This window comes from Pelecanus crispus, chromosome 7, assembly GCF_030463565.1.
Source record: "Pelecanus crispus isolate bPelCri1 chromosome 7, bPelCri1.pri, whole genome shotgun sequence".
NCBI classification, from domain to species: Eukaryota; Metazoa; Chordata; class Aves; order Pelecaniformes; family Pelecanidae; genus Pelecanus; species Pelecanus crispus.
This window is the reverse complement of record NC_134649.1, coordinates 29,802,918-29,819,212: the sequence shown is the minus strand read 5'-3', so window position 1 is coordinate 29,819,212 and position 16,295 is coordinate 29,802,918. Positions and strand designations below refer to the sequence as shown.

The following is a 16,295-nucleotide window of genomic DNA, read 5'->3' as shown; positions in this document are numbered from 1 at the left end:
GGCAGGCCAGAACCATTCAGGCGCCTGGTTCTCCACATCCTTTTCTTCTGTTCTCGGTTGTGTGCCTGGAAGGTGTGGGAGATCTCGCTCCTCTGGTAGGTTAGTCAAGCTGGGATCCTTGCTTGGGAAGGGATTTTTTTTGAAAGGCTTCGCTATCTGCGCCTTAAACCAATGTCATACTACTAAGTCGTCTGTCTCAACTTGGAAATCTTCTTCTTCCCTTGTCCATCAGCTTTTCTTTTTTCCCCTTCCTTTTCCCAACTTTTCCAGCCTTACAGAGTTGCCTCCTTTGCTTTCACCTGCAAATTTATGTAGGTAATAACAAGTCAATGATAAGCTGAGGGACTTCTTAGTCATTGAAGGTTATCGCTAACAAGTGACTTAAACTTCTGTATGTTTTTCTTTTGTTCTCCCTTAGGCCGAACAGTCATGACAGCTGAAAAGACTATTCCTATAATTAATGGCAAGCCAGAAGATGCTTTGGACCCAGAAGCCTCAAGCACCAACCTCGTCCACAGCAACGATAAGAAAGTTCATGAAAGAGGTCACTGGAACAATAAGGTTGAATTTGTGCTTTCTGTGGCAGGGGAGATTATTGGGTTGGGAAATGTATGGAGATTCCCATATCTTTGCTACAAGAATGGCGGAGGTAAGATGGCATCATATGTTGATTTACAGCTTGCTATAAAAGTGTGGGAAATAAACAGTTAAGAACGCTTTACAGTGATTTCTTGCGCTAGTTGAGAGATAGGTATTCAGGAGTTCAGTGTATTTGCAGCCAGGGAAGTATTAAGCTTCTGAAACTAAGAAAAAATCGTGTTTTTCTTTCCTTCTCAAATATTGTGTGGCTTACTTTCAATTGCCTTTTTTTTTCTGTAAGATTTTTAATATGGAAGAAGCCAGTGGTCTGTTATAGTAGTAGGCTGTGGGTTTTCTTCTGCAATTGAATACAGACCCAAACATACTTAAATAAGTTTGTCTGATGTAGAAAATAATGTAGCAGTTTATTTTTCACAACAATATACTTCGGGGAGGATGAATATTGTCTTTGATATTGCTACAAAGATTACTTTTTTTTTTTCTTTGTCATATGAAAATTTCTTCAACTCAACCATACTTTTTTTTTCTCATTATGTCCCAAATCACTACAGTAGGGTAGGGGAAGATGTAAAAGCTGCCTGTTATTCAAAGAAGAGAGCAAACCCTCTAAAATTGAGAATAAGAATGTTATTTGAGAGAGAAAAGAACAGACTTAACTTCTACAAAATTATAACATGTGGTATGTAGTGGTTATAGTTAAGTATAAACTGTGTAAGATGTGACAGTTAAGAATAAACACATCAGCTGTGACTTGCAAAGCAATGAGGAAAGACAAGTAAATTAAAAACATAGTTTAGAGTTCTGTGGACTGGATTTAACATTCTCCCCACATAAGGCCTGAATCAGTGTTAGTGTAAGCATATAGGCTGGGAGAAAAATAGTATGTTCAGAGGCTGATATGCAAAGTGCTGTGCCAAATTTCTTTCCCTTGTCCCTCTGAACCTAGGCACAGGGATGGTTTTGGCCCATTTTGTCTTCTGTCTCTATAAGGCAGTGGAATACTACTGTGGAAGATTTGTTTATAGTTTGCAGCTTCTTTCTTTCTATGTCTGTACTTTGGCAAAACTAAGAATTCACCTGTTTTCAGAATGATGCTACCAAGTACTGCTCTTAGTATGTAAATATTAATCTGCTGGATATGATATGCAGAACAGTTTCTTGCTGATTGTCAAAGTTTTCCCAGAGAAATTTTGGCAGAGGAAAAGATGGAAATATTTTTTCGGTATATAATGAAGATTTCCTCGTTCATACAGTAACCTTTATATGCTCATTGGTAGATATATGCTAGCTTGTCAAAATGTGATGCTATCATTTTTAAGGCTATAACGTTAGGTAGAAAAAAATTCTTACCATGTTTTTGGGTGATTTGGTGAAAAACTAATTGATTAAATATCCTACTTAATCACCACTCTGTTCTTTAAGAAGAAAATTAATGTGTGTGGTTTAATTTGTCATGTCCTGGCAACATGGGAAATTTGCCATTGATTTCAATTTTATTGTATGAGGACTTGGTCTATGACCTGTGTTTTTGTAACTCTCTGGAATGCCCTGCTGGAAGTAGACCAGAGTTGGACTTGTTTGGTGCATCAGATGTAAATACTGAAAACTACTTAGTGTGTGGTAAGTGAAGACAATGGTAAGATACATGAGCTAGTTATGAAATAACTTGCTGGATACAGAACAAATCTAGAAGCAATAGTAACAAACATCTGAGGTCTGACCTCTCTGGTACTTACTCTGAGTAGTAGTACGCAGGTAGTACAGGCATAAACTTCTACAACTTTGATTTGTTCTTATGGATATTTAGTGGGTTTTTTAGGAAAATTAATTTCTTTGCATGTTTAGAATTTGATTTTTCTTGGAATATGATCTGTTTGTAAGCTGGGAGATCTGTTGTCCTCTAATTTTCATGATGTATACCTGTTGTAGAACAGTGTTGGAAACAACTCCAACAGTGCTGGAGTCAAAGCTAATACTTTCAACAAATCACCGTGTTAAACTTGCTATGATTGTGCATGTGAGTGGGCCAAGCTGGATTTGATACCGTCCAGCAGTTCGTCTAGCCTGTAAGAATTTTGTTCAAACCATTTGCACAGTAAATCATACAGAGAAACCATGTTTTAGATGCAAGGATTCCATTCTTTGTGAGATCCACACGTATTGCTTGAGATGCAGCAGAGATTCAACTATAGGCAAATTGACTGGCTGAGGGATGAGACTACTCATGAAGAGATCTCTCTTGATGTGCTGGGGCTGAAGAAAAAAACTGCAAGTCAAAGCAGCTGTGTTTAGTTGTCTCAACTTTCTAATCAAAGTGACCAAAGCATAACAATTATTTCAGGTTGTAGGTGTGTTGTCGTGTTTGTGTTTTGCTGTGGTTTTGGGGTTTTTTTTTGTTTGTTTCAGGGTTTTCTTTTGTTTTTAAGATCATGAATGGGATACCTATTTGCCTTGTAGTTGTAGAAATTTTCCTGAAGTATATTCAGAAACATTTTGTTCATAGTTAATATTCTGACAGAGATTGAGTACTAGAGAGGTGGCTGTTAAGGTACTGTTCATTAATGATCAAATTGATCTTCAGGATTCCCACTGAAGGAAGGAAATGCTGCTATTGCTAGTGCTCTAAAGTGATCAATGTATGCAGTGATGGACAGCACTGTAAAATGCATCTTCCTAGGAAAAACTGCGTCAACCAAAACTTTTGTGTGTTCAACATATCTTGTGTTGATTTGAAATAGAATGAATGGTGGGATGCTTACATCATTTAATGGGAGCTTTAAATGAAGTTAATTAGTGTTGTGGGAGTATTTGGGAGCAAGTAGGTGGAGGCCTGGATACAACACATTATGTGTGTTGTACTAACCTTTATTTTCATAACTTAATTAGTTAACGCTTTAATTTTCCTACAACTTCAGATAAATTATTCTGTGCAGTAGTTTGCTGTGCTGGTCTGCCTTGTTAAACCAGTAAAGCTTTCTTGGTGTAAGTAAAAATGGCAGAATCAGTTATTTTGTGCTTTCTTCTCAGTATTTATTTCCTTCTTTCCTTGTTTCAGTCTAAACCAGTATAGTTGCTTGCTTTCCACTTCATCCTTTGACTCATCAGAAAGTCTGAGTACTTTGGGGAATGAGGGAAAATATTCTTTATGCTTTATACACTAATGGATTCTCTAGGTAGTCAAAAGGCTGTATTTTATTCCTTATTATTTAGGTTCAGTCCTAAATGGAATACCTAAAATGTACATTATTAGCAAGTGACATTAGTTAGTAGCCCAACATTATGTTCTCTCGTTTCTTCGCTTCGGCATACTTCACAACCGTGTTCTTTAGGTGCCATACCAAATAACATGATCAATCATTAAATAATACAATACTTCTGCTATGTGTTAATTGATTAAGAGAAGATTTTTTTTGTTGTTGTATACTATGCTTTGGCATTGAATTGTACTATTCATTACCTATGCTGGACTTTACTGTCAGCATCTAACAAAAATGTCGATGCTTTGTTTTTTCCCTACAATTTCACATTAATGTTTCTAGCCGATAAGGCCAAGCCTGCTTTCCTGTTCTTGTAAGTAGTTGCAAAGTTCATTTCATCATTCCCTTTTCATGATCCTTATCATCAGGCTTATCCAAATAACATACAAAGGACTTCTTGGATTTAATTTCCATAACACTTCTTCATCCCTGCTTTCCTGAGAAAAGCAAGGAAGAGAAGATAGTGCAGACTGACTTGGTGATGATCAGAGCAGAACTGTGTGGCTGAGCAAGACTGTGGTCTTTTATGTGTTTGAGAGACACATGAGCAGAATTTAGTCGATACTGAGGGACTTTGGTCTTGTCTTTTTTTTAGTCCATGACATTGGCTTACAGGTTAACTTTTGATATTTGGGACCAGAAGTAAACACTTTCTGTGCTTTCAGCTCAGTGCCTGAAAGGTGGCTGATAGGTGATCCTTCCTTTATTAAGAAAATTAATTTCTCACTATGCTGTCAAGGAACTGTATTCATTATAACCAATACCCCCTCAATGTTTGTTTGTAGGTGCTTTCCTCATCCCATATGTTGTTTTTTTTATTTGCTGTGGAATACCAGTATTTTTCTTGGAAACGGCCTTGGGACAGTTTACTAGTGAAGGAGGCATTACATGCTGGAGGAAAGTTTGCCCTCTATTTGAAGGTAACAAACAGTTCTGTGTTCTACTGCAAAAGAATGCATCAAATTTGAAGTAAAATAAAATAAATTGTATCAAAATTGAAGTTAAGATATACTTAAAGTAGTAAACATTTGGTTTTAAATTACCTGAAAAGTAAAAGTTTTCTATTGTGTCTCACTTTTTTTTCCTCTAGGCATTGGATATGCTACCCAAGTTATAGAGGCACATCTAAATGTATATTACATCATCATTTTAGCATGGGCTATCTTCTATTTGTTTAACTGCTTTACTACAGAGCTTCCTTGGGCTACCTGTGGGCATGAATGGAATACAGGTATGACCTCAGTAGAGATTATTGCTATACAAATACTTCAAAGTAATTGATTAATATATTGAGATGTTAGGAACAAAAATACTTTGGTAGAAAAGTCTGGAAATGAGCCAATCACATCACAATATACAATGATAAAGGAATCCTGGAGCAAAGGCTTATTCATACCTTTTTGGTTTAGGTCATTGTATAAGCATTTGTTCCTGCAGAATATAATGTCAGATAGCAGAAGACTTTTTATTTTGTTAATTCTGTAAGATATTCTGACTAAATCCCAAGACTCTCACTTACAGTCATATCTATTCTTCCTGAATACAGTAAGTGAATTCTACTGAAGAGCTGATGACCTGATGACAGGTTACAATCTTGCTCTTTCACTCTAATGAAATCAGGAGGAGTTTAAATGGAAGGGAAGATACTAAATGTGGAACTCTGGATTCGCTCTTTTTAATGCCAGATGTTGAGGGATAATGTTCATCAAACTACTTCTGCAAATTCAGTCACATAAATAACTCTTACCGCATGCAAAACAGCCTCTTATATGAAAGATGAGGTGTGTATTCATGAGGGTTTGCAGTACAGGGCTCTGCATCTGTCCTCTCACTGATATTTTTATCTGTAATGCTCTACTTATTGCATTTGAAGATTGCAAACATCTATGGGGAGGAATACATACCAGTGCCCTTATTTCCATGTTCGTGAAGTTTTTGCATTTATTCCTTATATTAGTGTTCAATTTCAAATCAGGTGCCAATTGTACGGTCCTTCATGGTTTTTATTAATTGGTCATTATCGTGTGCTTTGAGCACACCTAAAACTATCTGAAATCTTGCAGTTTAGGTTATCTTAGGGAACTAGTCTTGGGACCAATAGACGTGAAAGGCTTCAGTATTAATTTTGGCAACCCTGCAAAGGAGCTTAGCCAATGTTGATTGCTGTTCAAATACTAAGTGTCAGTGCAACAATGCTGAGCTGCTTTGATGTCCTTTCTCTGTATTAGAGGTAATAATAATAAGCCAGAGTGGCTTTTCACTTGCCATATTAAGGCAAAGGGGAAACTTGTTGCTGGCAGTATTTCATAAGCCAATTGTTACCATTGGCCCTTGAACCAGCAGTTGGAGTAGGAGTATGTTGTAATTCCCAATCAACTGCCTCAGTTTTTCAAAGCATCTTTCTTCTGCCTCAGATGTTTTATTGGCCTTTGCCATTGCAAGTGTGCCTTTGGAAAGTTATAGGACAATGTAGCCTACTGCATAGATATTTTTTCTGGGATAGGCCTGTGATCTGGTGATCAAAATACAGTGTTGCAGAAGTAGCAGCTGTGCCATTTTAGTGTACCTAGAAATCCTGTAACCACATAGAGGAAATGTGTTATGGAATGGTGGCTTTATGAGATGCATAAACTAGAAGATGCACAAGAAGAAATGTACTTACGTGTCAATATAGCAAACTCTTTTCTGTTCTTTTATAGAAAACTGTGTGGAATTTCAAAAACTTAATATGAGCAACTGCAGTCAAGTCTCTTTGCAAAATGCCACTTCTCCAGTGATGGAGTTCTGGGAGTAAGTGCACATAAACTTTATGTTTGATCAGACTATTCATTATCTTCCAGTATTTTGATCATTTACACATGATTAGATATCTTGTAACCCTATAGCACTTAGTGATGTGAGTTCAGCTGGAAATCTTCTCATACAGCCAAAGAGAGTCAGGACGAGAGTTTTAACTCTTTTTTTTTTTTTAGAGGATACAAGGAAAGGAATTCCATATCCTGAAAGAACATAGAACAAAGTGTGCCACTTGCTTGGGAGCTTGGCTCCTGCTGCTGGAGGAAAGAGCCTCAAACCCATACTAATGAGGAGGCAGAGGTGAAAGAAAGAGGATGATTTTTAAATATTTCTTGCTTTTTTCCAGGATGTTTCTTCCCTTAAGTTGTTGAGAGTTGCATCTTCATCCTTGTTAGAGCTAACCAATACGTCTGCTTCTGTGTCTCATTATTTTTTAAAGGACTATGTAAGTGTTAGTTATTCAGCTATAATGATGGGAGAGTTTAACTCTCTTGTGTCTCCCTGATTCTTATTTCTAGTTAGAGTAATAGAAGAGAATTATATCTTTACAAGATACGGTCTGTTTTTGTGATGATACATATTTTTTTCTTACTATAAATATTTAATTAGTGCATGTGTAGACACATATTTGTTCCTTGCAGGGCATAGTGTGTGTTAAGACAGTCATAGAAATGGAATGTTTACGTTTAATACTTAGTCATCTCACAATTCAATGTGTGTTACAAAATTCTGGGTTACTAAAATTTCTTAAGGGCCCATTCTAATCTCATTAATTTTATTAATAAGATAGAGCCTTATTCTGAGGCTGTATGTTCAGAACTCTGATTTGTGTTCAGGATAGCAATAGCTACGCTTTGAGAGGACCATAAATTAAGATTATCCTTGAAGGGAGAACTCTACGTTGACATTGTTTTCTTGAATGTTAACGTATGCTATTGTCTTTGCCTCTGAACCTCTTTGTCTCGCTACATCAGTTACCTTAGCCTTCATGGGTGGTAGTTGTTGCTTCAGTAAATACTGTTTTATTTAAAATTTAAAAAAAAAAAAACCCAACAAACTACTAAATTAAATCTGAACAAGGCATTAAAATGCATACACTCTCTGGTTAAAATTGTCATTTTATTTTGTGCTAAAATTTTCAATAATCTGAACACCCAACATGTTAAATCAAAATATACCTACTCTACCCACTTCCCAGCTAATGTTTCAGAATAAACATGAGTTTTTCAGTGGCATCTCTTATTGCTATGACTTCGTCATTTTAACAAAAATACCTTACAGTTCTTTGAGATAACTAGAACTAAAGTTTCATACAGTTAGAGTAAATGAACAAAGTATTTTCTCCAGTACTACCTTTATTTACCCACTCTGTTTATTTGCTTACTCAAAAGTATTCAAAACTCATCAATTGATGGTAACTCCAGTTATCCAGAGGGCAATGTTCAGTTGAATTATACGGAGGGCACAGACTAAGTTGTATTTCCTCATGTTTCTAGGGTTTTGGGTATTTTTTTTGTTTCGTTTTTTTTTGTTAATGCTCCTCTTTGGACTGCCTAAATTCCCATGTCAGTGTTATTTTGATGCACATACAGATATATTTTAATCACGTCCCCTTCTCAGAATTCTCTAAAAATGAAGCTAAACAAGATTCTATAGCTAAACTAGGATTCAAGTTACAGTGGGTTTTATATCCTTCAAATTTTGTACATATTTCCCTACCTGATTTTGGCTGAGTTAGGAATTGGTTATGAAACTAGAAGGGATAATCAGATTTAGCCTTTTCTCTAACTTGTTTTACAGTCTTGTGTATACAAAGTTGAAAGTATGCACTCCAAAACTTCTAAAATCGCAGAAACCAAAAGAGGAAGTAAACTAAATAATTTGTTATTTATTTGAAGCTTTTTTCTTTGATGCGTTGTGGACAAACTTTTCATAATACTAACAATTTACTGGCTGAAATAGCTTAAGATATTAAACTTATCTACTTTCTCTGCCCAAGCAAAACTGAAGTTGCATAGCTTTTCACCCTTGGAAAATGAATGTACTCTCTTTCTGTTGAGGAAGGTATTTGCCTTGTGAAAATTTAAGTAGGGATGACATTGCAGGGCTTCAAAATTTAAAATAGACATGATGAACTAATTTAGAAGTGGAAGAGTGAGCTGTATTAAATATCAGGACTGATTTTGCATTACAATAATTAATTGGAATGAACAGAAGATTATAATTAAGTTATATGTCTTAAATGTATCAGACATAAATGCACAGTAGAGGTCTTTGTGTACAGATGTGCAGTGCAGATCACAGAGTAGTTAATACGAAGTAAATATATTACTAGACTTGTTAAATTGTCCAGCAAGTTATCTTATAGTCTCTAGATAAGTGTTACAAGACATGTTATTTCACTTAGCCAGAGATCTTGTTTGCAATGATGTTGCTTTACTGCTTTATAAATTCTGCTGTCAGAAACCATAAAATTATTGAAAGACTCTTTTTGAAACAAATAGTAAAAGGAAAGTTGATGGGGTAGACCATCAGAGCAGATGCTTGTTGCTATTTTCAGAACTCGTGTGGACAGTGTGCAAGAATCTTCATCCAATCACAGCACTGAATTAATTTGCTTAAGGACCAGGTTCCTTACAATTAATTAAGTTTATGCCTGTGAAGGGAAGGGGGAGGCTCTAGGTTTCTTTTGAACAACCGCACCATTTAAAACCTTTACCTCTCTGCAATGTCAAGTCTGCAATTGAAATTCCTCTAAGCTGTGGCCATGTAAAGCCAATCTATTGTGCAAAGGGTCAGGTAGCTGGTGGGAAAAAAGTTAAAAAGTTTGGGTTTGTGGTGGTGTTTTTTTGGGGGTTTTTTTTTGTGGTTTTTTTTTTTTTTGGTCTGACCATCTACTCTTGAGATAATCTGTGAATTAGAGTGATAATTATTGTGAATAGTTATCCTATTTGCTTACTGTATGTGATCTCATTTACATGTAGAACTGAATACCGTGTTTGTAAATTGTCAGGCTGATGTTACATCTTTCCTTTGATAAGGAAATATCACATTACCACAGTCTTCTAGAGTATTAACAATACCTTCAGGTTATTTTAATTAAAAAAAAAACAACCCCAAACCCCAACAAAGACGCTTGGGGAAGACTCAGTATTTACACAAACACATGTTTTAGCAGTGTTGTGTGTTTCTTTCAAGCCCAGTGCTCTCAGTCTAAGAATTAATAATGCTGAGGCATATACAGATTGCTATGTATCACACCAACTAGCCTGTCATTATGTAAATGCCAGCAGAGGTTAGTAGCAGGAGCACAAGTTGGATTTAGTGTTTTGTGTGTGTGCATAAATGAATACACCAGGCCTAAAAGGATATCTTTACTTCTGGCTTTGAAAAGGAGTTTTTTCTCTCTCACTCATGTTTGCTCTTTTGCTCTTTCTCGCGCGCTCTCTCCCTCGTGCTCTTTTCCCCTCCCCCATTTAACTTGTACTACTAGGTCTTTTCCTTACTTATTTGTGACTGGAAGCAAATCCAAATCCTCAGTTGGTTTGAGGACTGAAAATAAAGACTTCAGCCTCTCTGCTGAAATATTTCTAGCTTTTATTACTTCTGTGGCCTTGGCTATTCCTAAACCTATTGCTGAAGTGAAACAGCCACTCACCCAAGTACAGTGATGACTGAGAGGATATTTTGCAGTACTATGAAGCTTTTCTGGCAGGAAGACTAGTAGTTACCCTTCCTCAGTTCTATACAGAGGATACTGTTTCCTTGCTACTCTAGCAGGTGCACACTCACTTCCTCTGATAATTCAACATTCTTTACTAGCTTTGGTGGCTGAGTCACACAGAGGGTGAAGGCCTATTTATTGTCTTGGATGGATGGATTGTTTGTTTAAAAAAAAAAAAAAAAAGTGAAGACATTAGACATAAGTCCTGCAATAGGTCCTAGATGCTATTTTCCTTTTGGTACACTCAGAATAATCTCATTGTACATGCAAAGACCTCAAAACTTAAAATCTTTTTGTGAGCCTGTAATTGATAACTGCTTATGTGTAGCTATACAGTGAAAATGGTCTGGTCCTGCTGGAGGAGCAGTAGGAAAAGTCTGGGAGTTTGAACCCTCTTTACTTGTTTTCCTGCTTAGAAATATCTATCCCTGTTAATGTTCTAAGACATATTTGAGTTAGCAGACTTGCCACTGACTACAGGTATCAGTGTTGACAGCTCTGGGAAAAATTAGGAGATTAAAGGATTTCTTACCTTACTTAAAAAGACCTTGCGAGCCATAGCCTTGAGATGTTTTACATTCCATCTGTGTATATAGTTTCTTAAAGTAAGCAGATTTGCTTAAGGTAAGCATTTTGAATCGATCAAAATTCACTTTTTATTTTTCAAACTCTCTGATGCTATGTTCCAAAGAAGGACAGGCAAGAGTCTGAAACTTCACTTTTCATTTCATACGGGTGCCCAGCATTCAGGGACTGTCCAGTTAACTACCATTTATGGTGTTTCTCTCATCCTAATCATATAGCTTGATTAAGGGTTTTCTAAGGAAAAATAACCATAATTTCAAGGTACAGCACATGGAATTTTTATTGTCCAAACTTTAAACAGTTAATAGTGGTAGCTGCAGTAATAGTAGAGGTGTTGATAATTTTGGATATCTTTAAAGCAGTCCCATGAAAGAGAGCTGTGGCCATGGATAAGGCTATATTTATAGCCTGGGAAACAGAAGAGAGAGGAGAAGATACTCTACTGTGTTTTTATGTATGCTTTCCTAGGAGAGGAAATTGTCTGGCAGGTATAGGGGGCAGCAACCACTCTGTGTACTCTTTTGGCTGCTACTCCAGTCTGTCACCATGGCCAGGAATTTGAGGTTTATAATGCCTGGGAAGGGGGCTGGACAGACAGAGGACCCATGGTTTTGTGGTTGATTCCACCTCAATAGTTTTTTATTGGCTGTATAACAACAACTTAGTCCTCTGTTAAAGAAGGTCTAGTTGTTGGCCTGTCATTCTCTGGAAGGGGTGACACATCCTTAGGATTTCCAAGTAAAGCCTAGTGAGAAAAAACATGGGTTTTGTCTAGGGAAAAGAAAAGGGGCTGTTTTTAGCAAAAAGGAAAAGGCACAGACCCTTCCCTTGCAAAGTCAGAAAGACTTTTTCCTGTTTCATTCAGGCTGCAAATGACTGCAGGAGTGACATTGTGGTTAGTCCTTACTACCCTATGAAAAGTCATTAGCAAGTTGAGCTTGATCCTGCAGTGCTCAGTACCCAGAGACCTTCAGCACCTCTCAGAACTAAGCCCTTTGTGCATGTCTTGTAGAACATTGCGTTGTGCCAGACTTGCTCATTTCTGTTCAGCTCATAAGAGGCCATGTGAAAATTGCTTTTTGTTTGCAGTAACGTGAGCTCTTCATTTGGTTTTGCCTCAAAATGACTGACTTTGCCTGGTTTCAGTTGAAAGAAGTAAATGGGATACGTGTCAAAATGCTAAGTCGATTTCTTAATATTGAGAGGTAAATGTTACCCTAAACCAGGCAGATGAACTTCCATGTTTTTTGACTGTTATCTTGAACATTGTACATAAGGTCATTTTTTCTCCATAGTAAAAACATTAAAAGTTGCGAAGTCAAGTATCTGGGTATTAGGAAATACCGGAAGTAAGGTTGTGCAATTTTAAGTTCACATCTCTTATGAATATGATCATCTTTAGTTGAAGAACTGCCTAGTAGTTTTTCAATAGATCTGCTTTGTTCTTGTTAGAGTATGGATAGGGAGCAAATGCTGTGCAGGTATTCAATATTTTGTTGTTCTTCTCTTTGTTCATTTTCTTATGTTTTATATTCTCACTATTATTAGGTTCCTGCTCTGCTGACAAAGTTATTAATTTAATCAAGGCTTCCTAGGGTGCTTATGGTGTCAACGGCTTTACAATTATAGTTTTCTTGATTATTTACACGTTCATTTATCTTCACAAAATCTTGATAAGGTCAAATTATTCCCATTTCACAGAAGGGGATCTGAGCTACAGAGAGAGTAAGAGTGCTAAGTATGAGAGGCCAGAGACTTTTTTTTCATACTATTTAGCATTAGGGTTGCACAAATTTTATTTCAGTCAAGAAACAAGATGTATGCAAGTCAGCTTTGTCCAAAGTTAAAGATTTAAAAAAAAGTTACTTAATTGAAGCTACCATAACATTTGTTTGAAACAAGTAATTGCTATTTCATTCCAAACAAAACATTTTATTTTGTGCACGTGCATGAAAATTTAAGGGAATTATTAAAAAAAAATGCAGTAAATTTTTGTCATCTTTGCTCTAAGGACTCAGTATTTAGAAGGCTCTCTTAATTGTATTTTGCTTGCAAGAAATTTGAATACATATGTTCCACTTTCTGGAACGTGTTCTGTAGGGTGTGAGAATTTCACCATCTTCTCTTGAACTTGCTCTACTTTGTATAAAAGTAAAATATCATGCAGTATAGACTGGGATGCTAACATCTTGCTTCTCAGGTGGTTGGCTTGGCCAGAAGTTTACAGGATCATTCTCCCACTGTCTCAGTACTTGTTTAGATGGTTTAGATTGAAGGGGATACTTGAGAACAAGAAGGATTGAGGGAGACTCTTCTGATACTTTACAGGTTAATAGTTAGACCATCCAGTTCCAGTCTTTATGCCAATAAATATTTAATTGTTTATACACAGTACTAACAGGAGAGAGTGAAAGCTTTTTCTGAATCCACCTACTGCAGAATAGCAGGAAGGTTGACAGCTAGGGAGTTGTCTTGGTAGAAAACTTCATAGGCTTTAGGGTAGAGGAGGGCTATGAATATGGGTTTCCAGCATGGTGGGTGAGCTTTTTGATTGTGCTTTCCCTATCCTAGCCTCTTCTCTCTGTTTAAAAATCAGCAATTCGTTCCCCACGTTTCTAATCTTAGTTCTGGACACTTTGAAAGGTCTATTCAGAGGGAGCCTAAATGTTAGCATGCTTCTGGGACATTGGTGAGCTATCTCAGCTCTTATCTTAATTCCTCAGTTGTTTTGCTGCTCACTGGTCCATGCTAGTGCCTGCCTAGCATCCCCAATACAACTATCCAGTTTAGTATCCTTTCCTAGGGTCAAATCCAATCCTGCCATTCGCACATACACTTCCCGCTGATGTCTCTTCCTTGTATTGTAATCATCCTAGTCTTTTTTCTTGGGCAGTTCAAATTGTCCTCTGACTTGTCTCTAAATAGGGTATTACTGTTTCCCACCTCCAGCCACCTAGTCCCAGTCATTTTATCCAGCTAGCTGTCCACTCCACAAACTTGCATCTAGTCTCAGGATGGCTGCTCACTGGTCTCCAGTCTTAACTCCCTAAACATTTTTCATCTGCTCCCTAAATTCATTGACCAGCTAGTCACAGACTGCTGCTCTTTCTGCTCATCGCTTCTTTTCCTCTCCGCATGCTAGTGTGAGAAAGACTGGACTCCTCATCCACTCAGTCTCAGTCCAATTTATCTTCATGTCTCCCTGACTCCCAGTCCTCCAGGTGTTTTGGTTTTTTTTTTTTTTTCCCTTCCTGATGTTCAGCAAATTGTGCTAAGTTAGTAAGTATGCAGCATTAGAGCATTTTGATGGAGGAATCTGGGAAGATTTTATCTGTTTCCTGAGGAAGTCTGTTGGCAATATGTGCTTTTCTTTCTTTCTTCAATGATAAGGCTGTCAGGTTATTGCAATAAATATTTTTTCCTATTCCCATGTTCTGGGTGCAGCCAAAAATAGCCATTAACATTTTTTAAGCTAATTATTGTAAAAACCTTTGTTTAAACAGTAGGAGTCTGAATAAATGTATTTGTATCTGAAAACAGGATTTTATAATGGAAAGTTTTAAATAATAAAAACTTGGCATTAGGAGATGCATCTTGATGTTTTAGAAAAGTAACTTTAAAATGTTACAAATGCCTCTTCACTAGTTGTATGTACTTCAGGTAAAAATAAACTTTTTTTGATTGTGAAGGTACCATGAACAAATTTTGTCTTTTATTTTCCTAATTATTTAGAGTGATACCGTTATTTCAGATATAGTTCATAAAACATTTATTTCACTATCTACTACTTAGAATGTCTTTTGGGAATTTGTAGCACTTGGTTCTTATGATAAAATATGGGAAAGATTTGGCCTGCATTGTTGGCAAAAATAGAAATTACATTTTTGTAGCAAAGATCATACATGAGCTATTTAAAATATCCCTTAATTACACAATTGTAAAAGTTCTAGCAATAATATTATTACCTACTAATAGTTGGAAAACATGCACAGGGAGCTGAGTGATGTGCTTAAAAAACTCTGACCTTTAGAAGCTGCTGGCTCAGATATCCAGTTTTGCTGAAGAGTGCTAAACTTTTTTTTTAAGAATGAAAATGCCCTTAATGTTACCAATTATTGTTGTTAATGTAGGAGAGTGTGTTTAAAGACATATATACCTATATATGGACTTTTTGATATTGTGGGGAAAGAAATATTTGAGAGAAGCATCGTTTGCTTGCAGGGAAACTAAAAAAAAAAAAAAAGCGAAAGGTCTAAAATAGCAAAACCTTAGCTGTGCCATGACAAGCTTGGCCAAATAAGTCAATTGCAGAACATGCCAAAATAACCAGGCATGTTTCTTCTGGCTTTGCTATGGTTTTAATTGGTTCCTCATAGATTTTTTCTTTTTTTTTTTTGGTTACTTAGAGAAGACCTCTACTGAAAGGCCTCCTTTCAGTTTTGTCTGGTTTGTGCAAATACAAAACTGAGCTCATCCCCTTCTTTAAAAATTATGTATAGCCTCCTACACTTGTATCTAAGCAAACTTTTAAATCACCTAGAAAACTTCTTAAGGACCTTGGTGCAAGGAACTTTAGAGATGCCCAAGTCACTCTGACAACAATGTTAAACAGCAGTCACATTTACATTAGAGGTCCTTTCCAACCCAAGCCATTCTATGATTCTGTGATCTACTTGGCTCTCTCAGCATGGGTACTGCATAAAGCAAATAGTTCCATGCAATTAAGCAAGCCTGTATCTATTTGGCACTCTTGAAAAAGTATCATCACTAGAAAAAAAAAAAAGTTTAGATGCTTTTTATAAGTATTTCCCAAGTATGGCTTTGTAGATTCAGGGCATTAACAGATAGGGTGGTTACGTGGGTTTTTTTAGGCAAATTAAATGCTCAAAGGAGAGATGTTCTTGCTGTGCAATAAATTATAGTGAACACAGACTGGGGAAAAAAAAAACATCTTTTTTGGTAAGTTTTTTGCTGTTTTCCACTATATTCCTACATGGCAGCAAGGAAATTGATTTGCAGTGTCAGGAGGGCTTCCTGAGGAAGACTCATTTAATATTGCTATGGAATTCCTATAAAGGTTACAGAATATCAATCAGTGCAGGCCTTGAAACAATGATGTAGGCATAGTTGTCCTCTGTGTGGAAAGGGAAATGACTGATACCTTCCCAAAGTCCCTTCAACAGCTATTTTTTAATGATTTCAACTCTGCTGACTGTTAGGTTTAGTTTACAAATGAAAATTGAGCCAGTAGAATTTATCTGGATTTATTTAATTAAGAATCATACTGTAAGTTGCAAGTGCTACAGGAGAGTGGTATTTTATGAAGACCCAGT

At 36.6% G+C, this 16,295-nt stretch overlaps 1 protein-coding gene across 1 annotated transcript in view; it reads left to right on the top strand.

Annotated features, from left to right (window-relative positions):
• The first annotated feature begins 429 nt into the window (after positions 1 to 429).
• Positions 430 to 16,295, top strand: part of SLC6A11 (solute carrier family 6 member 11) — a 110,399-nt gene continuing 94,533 nt past the window's right edge. The window contains exons 1-4 of the mRNA XM_075713605.1: positions 430 to 649; positions 4,643 to 4,777; positions 4,948 to 5,088; positions 6,557 to 6,647. Coding sequence (XP_075569720.1) covers positions 430 to 649; positions 4,643 to 4,777; positions 4,948 to 5,088; positions 6,557 to 6,647 — 587 coding nt within the window. The remainder of the gene's footprint in view (positions 650 to 4,642; positions 4,778 to 4,947; positions 5,089 to 6,556; positions 6,648 to 16,295) is intronic.